General features: G+C 37.7%; 1 protein-coding gene across 1 annotated transcript; it reads left to right on the top strand.

Moving 5' to 3' along the window:
• Nucleotides 1–2564: 2564 nt before the first annotated feature.
• LOC101115964 (transmembrane protease serine 11B-like protein) lies at nucleotides 2565–22211 on the top strand. The gene is made up of 10 exons (XM_004009866.5): nucleotides 2565–2666; nucleotides 5352–5467; nucleotides 12771–12889; nucleotides 12988–13055; nucleotides 16123–16283; nucleotides 17404–17442; nucleotides 18244–18418; nucleotides 19359–19618; nucleotides 20364–20506; nucleotides 21303–22211. The coding sequence occupies exons 1-10, from the start codon at nucleotides 2659–2661 to the stop codon at nucleotides 21462–21464; spliced, it is 1251 nt and encodes a 416-aa protein (XP_004009915.2). The 5' UTR covers nucleotides 2565–2658; the 3' UTR covers nucleotides 21465–22211.
• Nucleotides 22212–23555: the final 1344 nt, after the last annotated feature.

The raw sequence follows: 23555 nt of genomic DNA, 5'->3' as shown, positions 1-23555 counted from the left end.
TATATGAAATGAATCACCAGTCCAGGTTCGATGCATGATACTGGATGCTTGGGGCTGGTGCACTGAGACAACCCAGAGGGATGGTACGGGGAGGGAGGAGGGAGGGGGGTTCAGGATGGGGAACATGTGTATACCTGTGGTGGATTCATGTTGATGTATGGCAAAACCAATACAATATTGTAAAGTAATTAACCTCCAATTAAAATAAATAAATTTATATTAAAAAATAAAAAATAAAAATAAATATATGAGTTCATTTTGAAATAGAATTCTTAATTTTTAATTTTAGTAGTGTTATTGAATTGTTCTAATGTGCTTCTATAATTATTCATGGATGGTATTAAGCATATTTTATGTTAATGTCCATCTCTATTTCTTCCATGAATGCTCTGTTAAAATCTTATCTACATTCCATATTACTTTTAAAAAATATTTTATTAATTTTTAGGAGGTCTACCTATTTTGGGGTATTAATCATTTTATCTAAGCATATATGTTATTTGATGAACATCTACTGGATACTAAGAACTTTGATAAACATTATGAAAAACAAATACAAGCTATAGTTCTTGCCTTCAGGTTTAAGTAACTTATATTTTCATTGGTATGATAGAACCCTCCACAGAACATATTCAAATAGAAATCAATATGATAATTTCTATTAAATTGAAAATGAGCACTGATCATAGTAAATATTATGGGCCATAAGAAAAGATTAAAGAGAAGGGTTTAGATTACAGATTAATAATCCCAGGGAAAGGTTTATGAAGGTCATAGTAATTAAGTTGGACCATGAAGCATGGATAAACATTAGATGGTAGAAATGGCAATCCTGGGTGTGTTAATCTTAGAAGTAGGAAAGCACTTGCCATTCAAGGAATGTGTGTGTATTCGTTGCTCAGTCATGTCCAACTCTCTGCAACTCCATGGACTGTAGCCCAACAGGCTCCTCTGTCCATGTCCATGGAATTCTCTAGGCAAGAACACTAGAGTGGGTTGTCATGCCCTTCTCCAGGAGATCTTCCTGACCCAGGTTTCCCTGCATTGCAGACAGATTCTTTACCATTTGAGCTACCCAGGAAGCCATTCAAGGAATAGAACTGTGAGAAATAGCTCAAGGAAAGTCAAGTTTTAGATAAAGTCATTGTGAAGATAATACAATGTCCTGTACATTGTGTCAAGCACTTGGCCTACATGGTCTCAGTTGATAACAATTACCTTAATGTTAGTGCTACTCGCTCAGTTGTGCCTGACTCTTTGCGACCCCATGGACTGCAGCCCACCAGGCTCCTCTGTCCATGAGATTTTCCAGGCAAGGATACTGAAGTGGGTTGCCATTTCCTTCGCCAGTTACCTTACATGTACAATATTGTTAGATTCCATTCTTACTTAAGAGAAAAGGGAAGCTCAGAAAGATTTATGCCAAATAACTAGTTACTAGTGATCCTGGCCTTGGAACAGAGGTCATGCCCTTCCTGTTAGAGCACGCTGTAATGGAACAGTATTGGTAAAAAGAAATGGCATTCTAAGGACCTTGAATATTAACCAGTAAGGTTTCTATTTTATCCTGAAAGCAAGTGAGAGTTTTGATGATTTTTAAATGAAGAAATGTTATGAATATGTTTTAAGAAGATGAGTCATACCTATTAATATTATCATTCAGGTCCATGTTCAGAGAGGCCTTTTCTGATCACCATAAAGATAGCCTTCCACCATTTTCTGCCCAATTATTCTGCTTTATTTTCTTTACAGCATTCATAAATATCTCATATTAAGTTAAGTATTTACTATTTTCTTGATTCACTTAGTAAAATAATGCTTGACTAGATTAGTTAACTCCACTTCCCATAAAGACATTAAAACAGAACTGATAAATCCTATACCAAAACCCACTTCCATCAGTAAATCCATTCCTTCAAAAATGTGCAGAGAATCCAGGGAGAATTTTTAGATTAAGTGTGTTTCAAATGAGTAATGCTGTGGCAAAATTATTTTTTTAATTGATGTATAATGGCTTTACAGTTTTGTGTTAGTTTCTGCTGCAATAACATGAAGTGAATCAGTTATATATATATATATATTTCCTCTCTCTTGAGCCCCCCTCCAGTCCCCATCCTACCCTTCTAGGTCATCACAGAGCTCCCTGTGTTATATAGAAACTTCTTACTTAGCTATCTGTTTTATACATGGTAGTGTATATACTGTAACAGAATTATTATATCAAAAAAACAAACCCACAATGTACATTTAAGTCCTTTGTCAGAGACTGCTCTGGTAGGTACAGTTGGTTTCACTGAAGAAGAGCCACAGTATCACAGAAAAGGGGTGGATGGAATCTGAGTCAGAACACTGATTCACCAATTTGTGGTGATATTTCTTGGGTGGACCTGTCAGATGACCAATCCACATTATGTCTATGTCTTAGTATCCAACTCAAAGAGAATTTTCATTTCTTCCTTTAAATCACAGATCCAAGCTGTCATCAACACTTGTTAAACAAGTTTCATTTTAATTGCTTTCAGCTATTGCACCCAGCCCTTAAGATCCCGAGTATCACTGTGGTTAGTACATTTACCTGAGAACCACTGATCAGGACAAAAGAAGTGCAGAAGTTTCCTTTATCTTTACTAACATCAACAGCCATTGTATCAGTACAATATGTACAGGTAAGTGGAGACTTGCTTAATTCTGACATAGAAAGAAGTAACACTTTCCCCACTATGACTCCCACCCAAGGGTTGCAGTAAAACAATTGAGTTTGAGGGGAATTCATAATTTTTCCACAGCAGTTTGGATTTCCTGCCTGGGGGCAACCCTATTATTTACATGTTGTACCTGGGATCTATAGTTGGTTTTTTTTGTTTGTTTTTTTTTTTTTTTTTTTTTTAGCAATTTGGGGAGTGCTTCAAAAAGCTAACATGCAGCTTAACATTCTGTGAATGAAAAGCAATATTAATGTGTAACTGCTTTTTACTTAAAACTTTTTTAAATTTTATATTGGAGTATTTAGTTGATTAAATGTGTTACTTTCAGGTGTACAGCAAAGTGACTCAGTTATGCATATATATGTATCTATTCTTTTTCAAATTATTTTCCCATTTAGGTTATTACGAAGTATTGAGCAGAGTTCATTGTGCTACACAGCAGGTCTCTTGTTGGTTATCTATTTTATATTTTTATTTATTAAAAAAATGCTTGGAGTATGATTGCTTTACAATGTTGTGTTACTTACTACAGTACAGCAAAGCGAATCAGCTATACATCTACATATATCCCCTCTTTTTTGGATTTCCTTGCCATTTAAATCGATGTGTGACTATTTTAAAGTGGGGAGAAGGAAGCAGAGAGATAATTTTCTTCTCTCATAAAGCTAATATTAAATTGTTATTGGTGGTAATGATTATGAATCCTTCATTTTTGTTTAATATCTGTGATTTCTGAAGTGCTTTCATGGATATAACATTGAATATCACAGTACCATTGCTTCATAAGGGTTCTCTATAGAATAATATATAAAATTATGTATTTTTATCTGTAAAATGTTCATAAACTAGAATAATGTAACTATGTATAGACATGTGTTACCTCAAATATCTAATTAGATTATTACTTCATGTGAACAATGATTATTCATGCCAACCTTTTAAAAACATGCATGGAGTTTTCATTGCAATGTATACAATATACCAAAATTAACTGATCCTAATTTATAATATTTATAACATTATGAATTAGGATAACTGAAATACAAACTCATACTTTACAGAAATATTTCTCTAAAAAATGTGCATCCTAACATAATACTCTTAATTAACTATGCTCCAAAATAAAATAAAAATAAATTCATGTAAAAATATAATTAGAAAGAGCATGCTCAGTCAGGGGAGTACTGGACAGAAGGACTGGGAGTTTGGGATTAGCATATGCAAGCTATTATACATAAAATGGATAAACAACAAGGTCCTACTATGTGGCACAGGACACTATATTAAATATCTTCTGATAAACATATTGGAAGAATATGAAAAGAATGTATATATATGTATAACTGAATCACTTTCCTGTATAGTAGAAATTAACACAATATTGTAAATCAACTATACTTCAATGAAATAAATTTTTAATTTTTAAAAAAGAAAGAGCATGCTCACTGTGATAGAACATACTAAGAATATTTTTCTTGAACTAAATACTGTTATGTGATTTCTTTTTTTATTAAAAATATTATATTTGTAACCCTGAGTTAAGGAAAGAGTGTTCACACACACTTAAAAGTGGAGAAGAAACAAAAAGATTGTTTTGTTCTGTTTCATTTTGCCTGTAAGTTAGTCATCACCTTTATGCTGGGTAGGTAATATTTTTATTTATAGAGCACCTCCTCCTTCTCCGTCATTCTGACACTTGTGTGAAGTCTTAAACTGAAAGAGTTCAAAGGATTAAGCCATTGTTTCTAAGCACTGCTAGTTAGCCGGGAAAGGTTCAAGCCCTAGTTTAGTGAGTAACTTCTCAGGGTGAGGCAATAATCTGATTGCCTGGGGGATCTTGGGGGAATCTTAAAGCACGGTTGCCTCTGAAGGTGCATTTGATGAAATTTTAGGTAGTCTGTGGCTGCACAAGAGTTCTGAGTGATGAAAGACCAAGAGGGACAGAGGAAACACTACAAGTGAAAGCAAAGACTTTAAAACCGTATTTCATCAGTATCAAATTCTTTTGTAGGGCTAGTCCAATGAAATAGGAAAACTCTTAAAAGAAAGCTATGTTTTAGATCCTTGCCACAGAAGCTTTGAGATTGATGGCAGTGAGATGGGTAATGCTCTGATCCAATATGGCACTTCATATTTGTGTGTGTTCTTTTTATATAATAAGGACATAGTAAATAACATAGGATCATGATCATAGGATAAAAATCATAATAAACTTAGGCATCAAGAAATCCTAAGGCATTTCTATTCTCTTCTCCTCCTGGCTCCCCCTATCTGGCAAGGTCTTCACTTACTAACTTTTTCCACTACCCATTGATCAGGGGAGGGAACTAGAGTCTAAGTAAAGGTAACTTGGTACCAAACATCATAACTCCTGAAAAATAATTTCATAGCACAGATCCAGAGAGGTTCAGTCATAAGCTTTAAGGTAAGCTCATAGGCTTCACCTCCTTTTTCCCCTTTCTTCCTTCTTTCCATCCTCTCTCCTTCCATCCTTTCTTCTTTCCTTCCTTCCCGTCTTCAAATGTCTTTTGCTACTAATGTGTTTAGAGTATGGATATTCTAGGGGTGAGCAAGAGAAAATAAATAAAGATTTGGAATGGCTGACTTTTCTAATATGTCTTTCTTATTCATATTCTTTACTTGCAGACCAGTGACAATTTCTCGGACATCTTTTCCACTGTGGATGATTTTCCTCATTGTGTTTGGAGTGGTGGCAATCCTAGGAACCACTATTGGTCTCCTAGTTCATTTTCTGGCAGTAGGTTGGTAATGAATACATTTCTATTTCTTTAAGTTTGTTGCAATCTTCATTTCTATTACCACAAGACAAAGAAACAATTGCAAACAACAAGTAATCTCTTTTTAGAAAGGCCATTAATGAATGACCCAAGACCCCAGAAATAAGCATTGTCAACATTTGTCAGTGTATTACAGACATCTTTTTGAATATGCACAGGTAACATAATCTATGCTTTATAAAGACATGAGTGCATAGATAATTGGTAAAAGTGAAAGTCACTCAGTTGTGTCCGGCTCTTTGCCACCCCATGGACAACACAGTCCATGGAATTCTCCAGGCCAGAATACTAGAGTGGGTAGCCCTTTCCTTCTCTAGAGGATCTTCCCAACCCAGGTCTCTGACATTGCAGGTGGATTTTTTTACCAGCTGAGCCACCAGGATTCTTTACCAGCCTAATGTATGCTATATAAAGACATGAGTGCATGGAAAATTGGTAGATAGGCAGAAAAAGTAATCTACCAAGATGGTATCAAGGGTGTTATTTTATATTGATAATTAACATATTATACTCATTGTATGTGATGAAGAGAGAAGGAAATGGCACCCCACTCCAATACCCTTGCCTGGAAAATCCCATGGACAGAGGAGCGTGGTAGGGTACAGTCCATGCGATGAAGAGAAATCAAAGAATATTGAATTTTGACTGTTTGTTTCTTGATACCAAAGATATTAACAATAAAAGTCTTCTCTACATACATTTTAAGAAAGACTTTGGAAAACAAGAGAGAAGTGGAGTCATTTTTTAAAATCATGTGTTTTAACTTTAGACATTATGTTATTCATATCCTGCTATGAAAGTTTAAAAATAGGCACACAGACTTCTCATTTGTCTGTCACACTTCCCAGTAGTTTGTTACCAATATTATTATGTTTCACTGTCAACATTTATAGCACTTTATTTTGGTTTACAATTATAATTACTACAGTTTTGGAGTTTTGAATGAATATATTTTCATATTCAAATATTCATATGCTCACCATTACTCCTTTATCCATGACTTTGCTATGCTTGGATTTATTTTTCCTCCTAAGCTTCATATGCTTTAGTTTTAAGAATCAAACTGTCACAGCTCTTTATAAAAAAGCGGGCCCTCCTCTGCTAGCCTTATTTCCCATTTCTCAGAGCAACCATTTTCAATTCTTTGATTCTTAACATTTCTATACCTGGACTTTTCAGCTATTGATATCTGTTTACTTTCTACTATTCATGTCATACTTCTTCACTCCCTGGCTACATGGTTGTTGATTTGGAATTTCCCTTTAGCGACTTTCTAAGAGTTATTTTCAACTGTCAACTGTGTTTAACCCCCTAATGCCTGGATTTCTTTTTTATTATTTTATTCACTTAACTGTGGGCTTCCCTGATAGCTCAGTTGGTAAAGAATCTTCCTGCAGTGCAGGAGACCTTGGTTCAATTCCTGGGTCAGAAAGATCTTCTGGAGAAGGGATAGGCTATCTGCTGAAGTATTCTTGGGCTTCCCTTCTGGCTCAGCTGGTAAAGAATCCACTTGCAATGCAGGAGACCTGGGTTCAATCTCTGGGTTTGGAAGATCACTTGGTGAAGGAAAAGGCTACCCATTCTAGTATTCTGGCCTAGAGAATTCCATGGACTATAGTCCACAGGGTCTCAAAGAGTCAGAAAGCAAATTTCACTTTCACTTAGTTGTGGAATGTATGTTCCAGAAACTTTCAGGGAAGTTTACATTTTGACATGACTGAAAATATCATAATCTACTTCTGACCTTAATTAACAGTGTAGAATTCTAGGTTGAAAAATGTTTTCCTTCTGAATTTTGAAGTTAGAGCTCTATAATGTTCATGCTTTTATAGTTTCTGCCAAGAATTCTGATGACATTTTGATTCCAAACTTTTGAGTGATAACTCTTCTATTCTTCCATCTTCTGAAACCTTATTGGATTTTTTTTCTTTGTCCCCAGTATTTTGAAATTTTATGGTAATTTGATATAATCTAGATCTTATTTTTATTCATTGTGCTGGCATTTAGTGGGTCCTTTCTATCTAGAAACTCATGTGCTTCAGTTCCTGAAATTTTTCTTAGATTTTTTTCTTTGATAATTTCTAGCCTTTTCCCCCTCTTTCTGGCGCTCCTGTAATTTGGATATTAGGCTTCCTAAATGTAGTCTCTAATTTTCTTATCTGTTTCTCTCTATTTTTTCCATCCCTTAGTATTTTTAAAAATGACTTCTTGGTCATTTTCTCAAGTTTATCTTCCAAACTTCTACTGAATTCTTTATTTCTGCAGTTATATGTATAACTGCTTTTAATTATCTGGTTATTGCTTTATATAACATCTTGGATTTATTTCTTACAAAATTTTCTCCGAATATAATAATCTGTTTTATAATAGTCTCTTTCCTCAAATGTTTTCTCTGTTTATTTTGGCAATATTTCATACTAGATACTTGTCTCAAATATATGTTAATCTTTCAGCTCAGTGTCTGCTAATATGTAAGATTGGAGATTAAAGAGCTGACCGAAGCTCACTACGAAAGAGATATCTGTTGACAATGGTTTTAACTATAGGCTGTGCTATTTAGGTGGTTTTGTTGAGAGAATTCAAGTTACCAGTACGTTTAGATATTTTTTTCTTGAACTGGTCGGAATTCCTCGGTGTAGAGAAACTTCATTTGTTTTACACAAGCATATTCTGGGCTGGGGGAAAATAAAGTGGAGTAGGGGAAGAGTTCAGCATATACATTTTTAGAATGTGAACACGCTTTCAACAGTGTCTCTCAGTTTCACTAATCCAGAAAATTTAGCAGTTGGGGGAGACACTGGGATCTAGTTGCTTCAATCATTTAGAGCTCTTTAAATTAAGCCTTCCCTTGTCTTTTGGTCTTTTTCTGAGCTTAGAGAAAGGAGAATGTTGTAGTTCTTTTACTCCCACAGCCTTAAATAGAAATGTTCTCTTAAACTCTATTGCACCTAGAGCACTCAGTACAAAAAATACAAACAAAAACCAAAACCAATCCTTCAAAACCATGTGTGTGTAAATTGCAGGGTTTCTATACAGAAATAAGTTGTAAGTAATCAAGTTATGGAAAGGTTGTAAAATAAATCTTTCTGCACTTTATCTTTCTCAATTCATATTTGCATTTGGACTACGTTAGAGATGAGAATGTTAATCATAAGGTGCAAATATGTGTTTTAGATGTTTCATCTCCAAGGGGTTATTATCATCTCATCAGGTACCCACAGAGTACAAAGGCTATATTCACAGTGATTTTAGCATACTGAACAATTTCAGTGGTATAATAGGCTTCTTGCATAGAATTAAAGTAAGAATAGAATACTCAAGAAATGATTTCCTTGGACTTCCCAGGTGGTCCAGTGGTTAAGAATCTGCCTACTAATACAGGGGGCACAGGTTCGAACCCTGGTCTGGGAGATTCTACACGCCATGGGGCAGCTAAACCCATGGGCCACAACTACTGAGCCTGTGCTCTAGAGCCCACACACTACAAGACAAGCCACTGCAATAAGAAGCCCTTGGGCAGAGGAACCTGGTGGACTATGGTCCATAGAGTCTCAAAGAGTCTGACACGACTGAAGCAATTTAGCTTACACACAGCACAACAACTAGAGAGCAGCCCCCACTTGCCATGCTAGAGAAAGTCCACCTGAAGCAATGGAGCCCCAGAGCAGCCAAATATAAATAAATGAAATTTTAAAAAGAATTGATTTCCTTGTTCTAGGGTATAGTTTCTCAGCCTTAAATATCTTAGATATTAAATGTTCCAGTTTATCCACTGGCTCTGGGAAGGTGCTCCTTGCAATTGTAATAAAATCAGTTTGGATCTGGCCAACTTATTGATTTAAACTGAAGAATAGTCATGACTGACTATTATAATAAGTAGAGATATTTAGAAATCTAAATAAAGAACTAAAGGATGCATTGTGAACAATGAATTATGAAAAATAAATTGAACAGCTTCAAGGTCTATTTTTTGCTACCTATAATAAAACCCAGTACACTACCATTGCAAAGCCTGATCTCTATGATAAATGATCCGTGACCACAGACCAGCTAACAACAATTAACAGTGTTCACTCACAAATGATTATTTATAACTACACATTTTCAGCATTTTGAGAAGTTTTCAACTTCTTTTTCTATCACTTTTCTCATTGTAAAATATTTCCACCATATTTATAACGACAACGCATCAGTTCAGTTCAGTTCATTTCAGTTGCTCAGTCATGTCTGACTCTTTGCAACACCATGGACTGCAGCGTGGCAGGCCTCCCTGTCCATCATCAACTCCCAGAGTTTACTCAAGCTCATGTCCATTGAGTTGGTGATGCCATTCAACCATCTCATCCTCTATTGTCCCCTTCTCCTCCTGCCTCCAATCTTTCCTAGCATCAGGGTCTTTTCTAATGAGCCTGTTCTTTGCATCAGGTGGCCAAAGTTTGGAGTTTCAGCTTCAACATCAGTCCTTCAAATGAACATTTAGGACTGATTTCCTTTAGGATGGGCTGGTTGGATCTCCTTGCAGTCCAAGGGACTCTCAAGAGTCTTCTCCAACACCACAGTTCAAAAGCATCAATTCTTTGGCACTCAGCTTTCTTTATAGTCCAACTCTTATATCCATACATGACTACTGGAAAAACCATAGCCTTGACTAGATGGACCTTTGTTGGCAAAGTAAGGTTTTTAATATGGTTTCTAGGTTGGTCATAAGGTTCCTTCCAAGGAGTAAGTGTCTTTTAATTTCATGGCTGCAGTCACCATCTGCAGTGATTTTGGAGCCCCCCAAAATAAAGTCTGATGCTGTTCCCATTGTTTCCCCATCTATTTACAAAGAAGTGATGGGACCAGATGCCATGATCTTGGTTTTCTGAATGTTGAGCTTTAAGCCAACTTCCTCACTCTCCTCTTTCACTTTCACCAAGAGGCTCTTTAGTTTTTCACTTTCTGCCATAAGGGTGGTGTCATCTGCATATCTGAGGTTATTGATATTTCTCCCGGCAATCTTGATTCCAGCTTGTACTTCATCTAGCCCAGTATTTCTCATGATGTACTCTACATATAATTTAAATAAGCAGGGTGACAATATACAGCCTTGGCATACTCATTTTCCTATTAGAACCAGTCTTTTGTTCCATGTCCAGTTCTAACTGTTGCTTCCTAACCTGCATACAGATTTTTCAAGAGGCAGGTCAAGTGGTCTGGTAGTCCCATCTCTTTCAGAATTTTCCACAGTTTATTGTGATCCACACATAGATAATAAAGCAGAAATAGATGTTTTTCTGAAACTCTCTTGCTTTTTTGATGATCCAGCAGATGTTGGCAACTTGATGTTGGCAGACCCTGTGCCTTTTATAAATCCAGTTTGAACATCTGAAAATTCATGGTTCATGTACTGTTGAAGCCTGGCTTGGAGAATTGTGAGCATTACTTTACTAGCATGTGAGATGAGTACAAGTGTGTGGTAGTTTGAACATTCTTTGGTATTGCCTTTCTTTGAGATTGGAATGAAAACTGACTTTTTCATTCCTGTGCCCACTCCTGAGTTTTCCAAATTTGCGGGTATATCGAGGGCAGCATCTTCACAGCATCATCTTTTAGGATTTGAAATAGCTCAACTGGAATTCCATCACCTCCACTAGCTTTGTTCACAATGATGCTTCCTAAGGCCCACTTGACTTCACATTCCAGGATGTCTGGCTCTAGGTGAGTGATCACACCATCGTGATTATTTGGGTCATGAAGATCTTTTTTGTACAATTCTTCTGTGTGTTCTTGCTACCTCTTCTTAATATCTTCTGCTTCTGTTAGGTCCATACCATTTCTGTCCTTTCTCGAGCCCATCTTTGCATGAAATATTCCTTGGTATTTCTAATTTTCTTGAAGAGATCTCTAGTCTTTCCCATTCTGTTGTTTTCCTCTTTCATGTTTTATTTTAACATGCTGTCTGCCTTTCTATATTCATACAGAACTTGTTGTTTAACAGTTAAATTTATCATCTAATTATATCCTTATTAGTATCTCATGTATGCTTTTATCCATTTGGAGCCTGTCTCTCCTACAAGATAATCTTCAAAGGCAATGATCATACTACAAAATAATGTTAACATTTTTTAGTGTTTACTCTATGCTAGGCACTACTATCCATTATCTAGCATATTCCTAGATGTTTCTGTCTATCACATATTAGGGGTAAGATGCATTATATATCAAACAGCATAATATCTATAAAAATTTAGGAAGGAAATATAATGGATTAGATGTGGGCTTTGGGGTCAGAGAGGTCAAGAGGTCAGGTATTGATACTTGGCTCTTTTTAGTAGCTAAGTGATGCTAGGTAAATATCTGAATATCTCTGAGACCACATTTCTCTTGAAAAATGGGTATTCTTCACATGGTTTTTATAAAATATCTTCACATAGTAGATGCTTAATGGTAATAATTTTTAAAATATTTACTTTTTATTTTATTTATTTGGCTGTACCAGGTCTTAGTTGTAGCACATGGGATCTTTGATCTTTTTGCAGCATGCAACATCTTTAGTTGCAGTATGTGGGATCTAGTTCCCTTATCAGGGATCAAGCCCAGAGCCTCTGAATTGGGAACACAGAGTCTTAGCCACTGGACTATCAGGGAAGTCCCAACAATTTTTATTTATACTCCAAAAATTGATTATTCTAGACAGATATCATTTATAGCATGTCCTAGGTTCCCTCAGAGCTCAGTTGGTAAAGAATCCACCTGCAATGTAAGAGACCCCAGTTCGATTCCTGGGTTGGGAAGATCCTCTGGAGAAGGGATAAGCTACCCACTCCAGTATTCTTGGGCTTCCATTGTGGCTCAGCTGGTAAAGAATCTGCCAGCAATGTGGGAGATCAGGTTTTGATCCCTGGGTTGGGAAAATTCCCTGGAGAAGGGAATGGGCTACCCACTCCAGTATTCTGGAGAATTTCATGGACTATACATACAGTCCATGGGGTAGCAAAGTGTTGGACTTGGCTGAGCAACTTTCACTTTCATCTGTCTCAATCAAGATGTAACTCTTCTTTTTGACCTTTGTCTGGTATAGATCTGCTCCATTATTGGTCTCATAAATACTTTCTGCAAAGCCTAGTTTATCTAATCAACTGCCCCAGAAAGGTTCACAAGGTTTATAAATATCTAATATGAACGTATTATTTACTATTAATATTTGCTATCACCATGTAATTTATATTTGGATTTGAAATTCATTTCACTAAAATAATCATTGGATCATTTCCTTATCTCACAGAAAACAAGACCTACTATTACCAAGGTAGCTTTAAAGTGCTGAATATCCCATATAATAGAAATTATGAAAAGGAGACATCACAAGAAAATAACTATCTTAGCAAAATTCTTGAGACGAAGGTAAATTAGTATTTTCTTATATTTAGTTCATTGTTAATTCTCTGAAACATAAATTTATTACTGGAATTTGATGTTTGACTCTATGTTCTCTTTAACAGATGTCTGACGCCTTTCAGAGTTCTAGCATTTACAGACAATACATCAATTCTCAAGTCATCACACTGGTGTAAGTAACTAATAACTGCTAGAAAAGATATCAACCTATCACATATATCATTATATTTCAAATACCACTATAAAAAGAGTCTGTTGACATATTACAATCATTAGCCAGTAAGTTACTAATGAATGACATCATCCTAAGCTAAATATCAGGCTAATTGTTTAGTGTACAACTAAAGCAAAGTTTGAGCTATTTAGTTAAGTTCATTTTAGCGACACTGAGAATACATTATTTCTTAAATCACATATGAATCATTTCTCTAGTATTTAAAGTTTTTATGTTCAGCAAATACTAACTGGTCTCTTAGACCAATGTTTGATGGTATAACATTTTTATTTAGCTGTAACATAAATACATATCCTGTTTTTTCATGTTTTTCTATTCTTGCAAGTTAGCTAAACACCTTGGAGGACTGCCCTAGAGTTCTTTTATGGTAGAAAAAAAGCATATCTACACCAGACTTTGATGCGAAGGAAATCCTTTTAGTGGCCACAACAAGAAGCAAAATAGCTGTGCTGTGTTTTCTGCAAGAGTTTGCAGAAATATGGACTAGCTAATGGAGCTCTATGTGCTGTACTTCGTCACTATTGTGTCTGATTCTTTGCAACACCATGGACTGTAGCCTACCAGGTTCATCTTTCCATGGGGATTCTCCAGGCAAGAACACTGGAGTGGGTTGCCATGGCCTCCTCCAGGGAATCTTCCCAACCCAGGGATAAAACCCAGGGCTCCTGCATTGCATGTGGATTCTTTACTGTCCGAGCCACCAAGGAAGCCCAAGAATACTAGAGTGGGTAACCTATATATTTTCCAGGGGATCTTCCTGATCTAGGAATTGAATTGGGATTCCTATATTGCTGGCAGATTCTTTACCAGCTGAGCTACCAGGGAAGTCCAACGGAGCTCTAGAATAGGAGTTAATCCAACTTTGCCACTTAGTAACCCTAGAGTCTTGAGTGAATCACTACATCACTCTGACTCTGCTTCCCTGTCTGTAAATAGTGATAACTAACAGATACACTGCATTCCCCATAAAACTATACTCAAGATCAAAGAAGATAATGTGTATGGAAATATTTGCAAGTAAACACTTTTCCAATGAAAGCTGTTATTGCTTTTACCTTAATCAAGGCTACCAGACTATGTCTGCCTTTCTGCTGCTCCTGGAGCTCAAGGGGACTCCTAGAATTGCAGAATGGTTCAAAAGCTCAACTTGAATTAATCTTGGGAATTGATTTTAGTATTGGAAACAGTGGGAGGCTAACACTAAAGGGTATCTTTCAAAGAGAACTGCAACCACCCCAAAGCTTCTGCTTGGTTTTCCCACACACGTAACTTCAGGTATCTAAAGGAAATGTGAGCCCACAGAAAGTGATGGAGAGGCTACAGGTCTGAGGTTTTCATCTGGGCACACCTTGTTGATGGCTCAGACAGTAAAGAATCTACCTGCAATGTGGGAGACCCAGGTTCAATCCCTGGGTCTGGAAGATCCCCTGGAAAAGGGAATAGCAACCCGCTCCAGTATTCTTGCCTGGGAAATTCCATGGACAGAGGAGCCTGGTGTGCTACAGCCAATGGGGTCACAAAGAGACACGATTGAGCATCTTAATACTTTTGACTTTCAACTGCTACTATAATCAAACTTGTATTCACTGAGTGTTACCTAGGAATGACTATATATTTATATACCAAAAGATAATCATTCATTAGAAAGATCTAAAGCATAATAATACCACTTCAGGCACTAACCTCAGAGATGTTCGACAATTCTTACAAATCTATTAGCCAGCCTCTTGGACTGCCCCCACCCGCATTCCAATACCAACCAAATCTGTCCTGAACATAGGTCAGGTTAATCTTCCACAAGCGCAGTTTTATTCAACAACTTCTCTTTACCGCTGCCCCTTGGCTAGCATTCAAATCCTCTTCCATCTGAGCTCAGTCTCCTAGACACTGTTGTCACTGGCCAACTGGGCATAGAGACAGAGTTTATAGTGTAATGAGCTTGGGTTAGAGAGTCAGTTGTACTGTATCTGGATCTTAGTTTAATTACTGTGTAATCTTTAGCACATTGCATGTTTGCGTACTCAGTCATGTCTGACTCTTTGAGACCCTATGGACTTTAGCCCATCAGGCTCCCCTCTTCATGGAATTCTCCAGGCAAGAATACTGGAGTGGGTTGCCATTCCCTTCTCCAGGGGATATTCCCAACCCAGAGATTGAACCCAGGAAACCTGCATTAGCAGGAAGATCCTTGCCACTGCGCCACCAGGGAAGCCTCTGAGCACATTAGGGAGACTTTCAAAGTCTCAAGTTTTCCTTGTCTGCAAAAGGAAGGTAATGACACCTAAGGTGCAGGGTTGTTGTGGAGACTTAAGTGTGATAATAAATGTGATAATGTAGTACCTGGAACACAGCAGATACCCAGTAAATGCTAATTAATATTATTGCTATCCAGTTATTCTGCAGTACTATTCCTCCTTTGTTCTGCCTGATAGCAATTTTGCTTGATGATGAAATAGTGATAAAAATATTTTAAGGTCTAGTGTGTATGTTACCTCTTCAATAAAAAATTTCTCTGATACTTTAAGTAAACCATGACTTGTCTTATTTGCAGATAAGATAAACATCTTATTGCTTTGCCTCATTTATTATAGTCATTTGTATAGATGTCATCTCTCTTAGAAACCTGGAAACTTCTTGAGAGTAGGAACTCTGTTATAGTCACCCTTGTATCACCCCATAACACTTAGTCACTTCTCATGGCAGCTCAATAAATGACTGATGAATGTAGGAATAAATGATCCCGGTTTTTATGTGATATTTCTACTCTGTGCCTCAAGCCTTTCCTACATTTTTAGATGTGTCGAACTACTTGTCTTCCAAACTGAATAGCTGTATGCATACTGTCACCGAAGCAAAGGTAGGCAGCTGGATGATCCTGTAAGTAACTTAAAGTGAAGGTACTACAGACACCTACAAAAGAACCGAAGTGAAGATACAAGAGGTCAGGGAATAAATACAAAATGTTCATTTTTAGCAACATATGAAACCTTTACTGTGTTTTTAGTCCTGCTGACAACAGCGTGACAGCACATATATGGCTGGTATTCAAGGCGCCCAAATCAATGAAGGAAAACACAAGAAGAGGAATTGAAAGCATCTTACGTCAAATGCTGAGGAACCAGTCAGGATCCTTGACTACAGATCCTGATTCGCTTACACTTAAGGGTAAGCTTATGTACTAGATGGAAGTAGTGTTACTCTCACCTTTTTATCCTGAGCATATATCACAAGCACCAAGCACAAAGCTGATTCTCATTTTTTTAATGAATAAGTCACGGTTTTATGTTAGAGCAACGATTTGTATTCTTCATTATTAAAACACGCTTCGATCATAATAATGCCACACCTTAAAATTGGTTCTCTGAGGGAAAGTGAAAGTGAAGTCGCTCAGTCATGTCCAACTCTTCGCGACCCCATGGACTGCAGCCTACCAGGCTCCTCCGTCCATGGAATTTTCCAGGCAAGAGTACTGGAGTGGGGTGCCATCGCCTTCTCCGTGAGGATAGAGACTGTACCTTTTTCCTGTTTCCTTGGTTCACAGTAACAACATCATTCTGGTGGGGAAAGCAGACCAGTTTTGGCAGCCCTGGTGGGAAAGGTGGATCCTGCATTTACCTAGGTTGGGGACAGGAGGACCCTCTCTGGAGGGAATGCTAAACGGGTATACATGAGTGAGACAGGAGGCTCTGGGTTCACATACCCCCATGACAACAGGGCAGGCTGGGCTGGGGGCCCTGCCCTTGAGTTCCTGAAGCCCCAGGGCTCTTGCTGCCTGAAGTGTGGGCTGTGATTATTCAGGAACACAGCTGCTCTTTATTCTAAATTAAATAGCAAAACTTTGAACAATCCTCACAGTTGTGATGTATTCTTGTATTCTTTTCATGATCTCCTATAACTTTCAGAAATAGGATTCAATCAGCCATTATAAGACAAGTCAATTTTTAAAAGCTATTTTTGTTTACTGACAGGACTCAGGTTCACCTGGAGGTCTTCCTGTTCTTCAAAGGAAATATACTAGTAATTTTCCACTTTGGATGATACAGAATACAATTCCAATTAAATAAAAAGAAGTCTCTCATGTGGAACTATGAAGATAGTATTCCCATAGCACACATTCATATATAGTAAAAGAACAATTCAAATAAGCCAATATTCTCTCCCTTCTGTTGAAACTTTTTATCCTGAGATTCAAAATTATTTCTCTCTGGACCTACCATCACCAGCCCCAGGGTCAGTGACTAATGCTAGTCATTAAATTTACAATGAGCCTTTTCTTCTATTTCAGAAATCAGTAAGGTCGAAGCTGAAAAGATAATCAACAACCGTAAGTTCAGATACTTTTTAATTAAATGTTCGTGATGATGTAAAGCATATTGATCAAGATTTGTTATTCTCAATCAGACACAGTTCTAATTGCTTTACATGTAACTTATTCAATCCTCACAACAATCCTAGATAAGTATTATTATTATTTGTTTTGGAAGGACTGATGCTGAAAAGTTGAAGCTCCAGTATTTTGTCACCTGATGTGAAGAGTAAACTCATAGGAAAATATCCTGATACCGGGAAAAATTAAAGGCAAAAGGAGAAGGGAATGGTTGAGGATAAGATGGTTAGATAGCATCACTGACTCAATGGACATGAATCTAAGCAAACTCTGGGAGACAGTGGAGGACAGGGGAGCCTGGCCAACCATAGTCCATGGTCACAGAGAGTCAGATGCAATTTAGCAACTGAACAACAAAAATTATTATTCCACTTTAGAGATGTGGAACTGAAGCATAAAGAAGTGAAGCAATTTCCTCAAATTCATCCAGCTTGTAAATGATGGGGCCGGAATTCAGACCAGGGAGTCTGGTTGCAGAGTCCATGTACTTAATGGTGTCTTTATCCACCTTGCACAGTTTCCATATCCTCCAAGTGTTGAAAAGTCTTGGAGATAGTATGATGGGTAAGAAGGTGATCCAGGGGTTGCTAGTGATTCCTGTGTAGATTACATTCTGTTCCTTTCAGTGAGAGACACTGTCAGATAGAACAACACAAGAATAACTGAGCTCAATCTCAGTTTTGTAATCAAATAGGATCTTGCTATTCTCAACAGTATAACACTGACTTTTTCTGACAGGCTGTGGGAGACGACCAAGGATGTCTGCTACATATGATAGAATCAAGGGTGGATCCACTGCTCAGGAAGGAGAGTGGCCCTGGCAAGCAAGTCTCAAAAAGAATGGCCGGCACTACTGCGGGGCATCTTTGATCAGTGACAGATACCTGGTGACTGCAGCTCACTGCTTTAAAAAGTAAGTTCATCATATTGCCTGAGGCTAGGGCTTCCCTGATGGCTCAGACAATTAAAGATTGCCTGCAATGCAGGAGACCTGGGTTCAATCCCTGGGTTGGGAAGATCCCCTGGAAAAGGGAACCCCTACCCACTCCAGTACTCTTGCCTGGAGAATTCCATGGACAGAGGAAGCTGGTGGACTACAGTCCGTGGGGTTGCAAAGAATCGGACACAACTGAGTGACTAACACTTTCTTTGAGGGAGGCTAATGTTCCAGTTTACACCTGTTATCCCAGTGTAATCATCAATAGGATTCCTTCTCATTCTCAAGTGTTCTGGTTTGAAACACAAATCATATGATAAGCCAATCTAAGGCTTTCCTACCTTATCAGTAAGATTGGAAAAAGTCATTCATTCTTGACATTTTATTTCTCACATGATTCTTAACTCTCATCACTTCATACTCCAGACATCCCAAATGATTTGCAATTGTTATCACACATAATTCTGTTTCATACCTCCTTTCCACTCTGCACCTGCCTGTCTCCTTCTCTCCTTGTCTTTTAGGTGAGTATGACTTAGCTCTATAGTCTCATCAAAATGCTACTTTTTCTAAGAAATCTGCCAGTCCCTAGAGCATGCAGATTTAAGTCCTCCTATTTTGTGGTCACACAACAGTTTAGGCAATTATAACTTTTTGTGTTCATGCCCATCTTTCATTAGATTTAAATTTCTTGAAGGCATGAACCATTTAATTTCTACAGCTTAATCATTTAACATAGTGTAGGTATAGGGACTCGAATATTTTTCAAGTGAATTTAAAAATCAGATTGTATCACTGCTAATGGATTGCAAAGCAAGAAATTGTCATTAATGTCATGAAAAGACTATAACAGATGCAGCCTGTACCTCTATTTTTCTGAAATAAATGCAAAATACATAATTTTTGTTTCTTTTAGTTCACAAGATCCAAGGAACTATACTGTGACCTTTGGCACCAGAGTAAATCGCCCCTATATGCAACACTATGTTCAGCAAATTCTTATTCATGAAAACTACATCAGGGGTGAACTTCATGATGATATTGCAGTTATATTGCTTACTGAAAAAGTTTTATTTAAGAACGATGTCCATTCAGTTTGTCTTCCTGAAGCCACACAGAGTTTTCCACCAGGTGAAGGAGTTGTTGTCACAGGATGGGGAGCACTTTCATATGATGGTAAGTTAAGTTTTGAGTAGGAACTTAATATGCAAGATATGAAAGAAACAAGGAGAAAAAAGATCTAGGGATAGAACAAAAGGATCATTTACCCCTGGAGGCCCAGTACTTCAGGAAATTGTTCGAGGAAGGTGCATATGAAGTTATAACTTTGCAAACCCTTGATTTGGAACATTCCAAGGAGGCCAATTTGGTAGAGGAAACTCCTTGACCTGGAGAACCTAACTAAAAAGGTGCTGCTGCAAAGATGTAAGAAGGGAAATAAGGACAAATGAAGACAGCATTAGAAAGATGTTTCAAATTATTCTTTAAAAAATTATTTTTCTGTGGTTTGAGTGAGGGAAAGGGACTTTTTCATTCTTAGAATGTGAAAGTGAAGTCGCTCAGTCATGCCTGACTCTTCAAAACCCCTTGGACTGTAGCCTACCAGACTCCTCCATCCATGGGATTTTCCAGGCGAGAGTACTGGAGTGGGTAGCCATTCCCTTCTCCAGGGGATCTTCCCATCCTAGGGATTGAACCCAGGTCTCCTGCATCACTGGCAGACGCTTTACCATCTGAGCCACCATGGAAGCCCAATTCTTTACAAATTTCTTTTTCTTTGGTTTGAGTGATGGAAAGAGGCTTTTTCACTCTTAGAATAGGCAGAGTCAAATATAAGTCTTATACAGAGAGAACAAAGCTAGTTTTCCATCCTGCTCTGCTACAAAGCAGCTCTTTTGCTGATAATGTTTGTGTCCATTAGGTGAATACCCAGTATTACTTCAGAAAGCGCCTGTGAAGATTATTGATACAAACACTTGTAATGCTCAGGAAGCATATGATGGGGTGATACAAGACACAATGCTATGTGCTGGGTACATGGAAGGAACTATTGATGCATGCCAGGTAAGTCCGGGCATTATTCACAATGACCATATAGTATATTATCAACTACTATTTTATGTAGATTATCAATATGAAAGTAATTCTGTGCTTCAGTTAATTTAATCTTTACAATCCAGTCAAACTCCCTCTCGGCTCTGGGACTAAAGTAATTCTCCCCTATATGCTACATGTGTTTATAAGTGTTTAATAAACACATGTTGGACTTACTCTGAGTTAAGCACTGACTGAAGTCCTTTACAAATACGAATCCATTTAATCCTCATCACAACTTTGTGATGTAGATGCTATCATTACTATCATTTTATAGATGAGGAAATTGAGGCCGAGGAAGGTAATTTGCAAAAGGGCACAAAGCTAGCATGTGGGAGAACAGGTATATAAACCAAACTAGCCTAGCCTCACAGTCCAAGCAATACTCTAAGCAATATTTCACTAAATTCTCAGTCTCAGAAATGTTTAAATTACTTCTAGACTATTTCTTTTACTTTGAGGACTCATGGCTACAGTTTTGTTACATTTCTCAGATATGAAGCCTGCTACTTCAAGTATATCCATAATATATGTCTCCCAAAGCGTTCTCATGGAATGCTTATCAGTTCATGCTTTAAGACTCAAATTTACCCCAAAGAACCCCAGTGAATACATAAGCTAGTCCATCACAGTTGAGGTTAGACTTATATCATACACCTTCTGACAGTCTCTATGAAGCATGAACCAAACTCATCTGGGCTTACTACTTTATGTAAGTAAAGTATTTGGAGGTAAAGTCTCATAATGGCAAATATTTTTTATTTAGGGTGACTCTGGAGGACCACTAGTTCATCCCAACTCTCGAAATATTTGGTACCTTGTTGGAATAGTGAGCTGGGGAGCAGAATGTGGGACAATCAATAAACCAGGAGTCTATACACGAGTGACTGCCTACCGCAACTGGATTGCCTCAAAGACTGGTATCTAAGAGGAAAGCATCTTATAGACCCTGTTTTAGGTCATTTTTGCCTCTTACTCCTAAACCTTATTTAACATGTATTTTAAATTGGTGTGTATAATAATTATTTTGAAAAAAAAAAAAAACTGTGTTCTTGAGGGAATATTTATGAACTTTGAGCAGATTCGACTAGACAAAACAAAAGATCTCATGTTTAGTTGAGAAAAGCCTAACTGAAGAAAATGTTCCTATCAAAATGTACCATTACGATTTGTTTTCTATTTCTCGCGCCCACAACATGGTTATCTCTCCACACCACAACACTCTTGGTTATAGTCATTCAGACTTTCTGGAATTGAGAAAATATGTCCTTGTCCACTGCAGGTTAGCAAGCAGCACTCTAGGAAACTAGAACCAATACCTTCTGAGAGTTGGTTGGAACACACTGTATATGCCTTCCTTTCTATATTTTGTGGAAGGGATGTAGCTGTGAATTAAATCTGGTCTGAAGTTACACATGATTTAGAGTCTCCTATTTGTCATGGGGTCTTGATCAACTCTTGAAATCATTGTTTAAAAATTTCACCATAAAAAAAAAAAATTTCACCATAAGCAACATTAGGCAAAACAACACCTTTTTGACTTACAGAAACCAAGTAAACTAATTTTGCTTTGTTCATACAGGCTTCTGTGGAGATCCTTCATTTGTAACATGTATAAAAAGAGTAGCTATGAACCATGAAAGTATATTTTAATTAAAACAAATTTTAAAGCAAACTCTCTTTGTTCAATATGACAATTTTTTTTTCTTTTCTTTTCTCCTTTTTGGTTTGTTTTTTGTTTGTTTTCTAGAGTCTTTTACTGTTGACCATCTCTCTCTCTTTTTTTTCCTGTTATTCTTGCCACTTGGTTCATAACTTGGGAGAGGGCTTCAGGGTGGTAAAAAAGCTACCTTGTTCATTCTATTAATTTCTGAGAGATTAATATTGAAACTCCAACTAAAAAAATCTTAATTTATCTACTTAAACAATTGTAATATATAGTGGAACTATACATAATTTTGTTCTGTGTTTTTCAAGTCTTTAGTAAATTTGTTATCATATTTTACTAATTTAAAAATAAAAAGAAAGATAAAAAGCAGAAAAGAAATCTACCTCAAGGCTGGAGAGAGAGGCTTGGGCAAGTGGGTGGGGGAGTAAGGGGTAAGGAGGTGGGGGGGTGGGAAACCAGCGGGTGGGACCCTCAAAGGGCCCTGTAGGCCGGAGGATACTGGACATACTTGAGGATGATGCTGGCCCAGCCTCAGCAGAACTGAGGCCCCAGACAGCCTGTAGAGTTTGGTCAGGTCATCATATACAATCTGAATGAATTTCAGCTTGGAGTCTAGGAAGTGGCTCTCCAGGAAGCCACAGAGGTGACGAGCAGAGCTCAGGCATGCCTCCTCTCCCAAGCCAAGGCGGTTTGCATAGTGGGCAGGCTGCCTCCCTACACATCAGGATTTCCTGGGGTCAGTAGCCATGCAGGTCTTGCATCTTCAAGAGATGCTGGGTGTCTGTGCACTGCTGGATCAACTCACTGAAAAAGCCATCTGGGGGTCATTGTCTAGTGGGAATGCAGGTCCAGAAGGAGGGAGGTGAGCCAGACCCACAGGAGCAGGTTGACCAGGCACTGATGGTGGCCTCTATTTGGGAGGAATATATCTACCTGATCTGGGGGCTCATGGTTCATGGGCAGCTAGGAGCCAACCTCACACCCCAAATGGTGATGGAATAACCAAGAAGACAGCTCCAGAGTCAGAGATGTAGAAAATAAGTTTATGGTTACCAGAGAAAAAGAGGAGGGAGGAGGTATAAGTAGGGAGATCAGGATTGACATATACCTACTACTACGTATAAAATAGATAAGGACCCACTGTATAGCACAGGGAACTTTACTCAATACTCTGTAATGAATATGGCAAAATAATCTAAAGAAGAGTGGAGCTGATTCACTTTGCTGAATAGCCGAAATCAACACAACATTGTAAACCAACTATACTCCATTAAAAATTTTTTAAAAAGAAGCTGAGGCTGAGAGCTGAGGAGGAAGTTGAGGGTGTTCAGAGGCTGGAGGGACAGATAC

Source organism: Ovis aries, chromosome 6 (assembly GCF_016772045.2).
Source record: "Ovis aries strain OAR_USU_Benz2616 breed Rambouillet chromosome 6, ARS-UI_Ramb_v3.0, whole genome shotgun sequence".
NCBI classification, from domain to species: domain Eukaryota; kingdom Metazoa; phylum Chordata; class Mammalia; order Artiodactyla; family Bovidae; genus Ovis; species Ovis aries.
The sequence above is the reverse complement of the archived record's forward strand: the minus strand, read 5'-3'. Positions and strand labels throughout refer to the sequence as shown.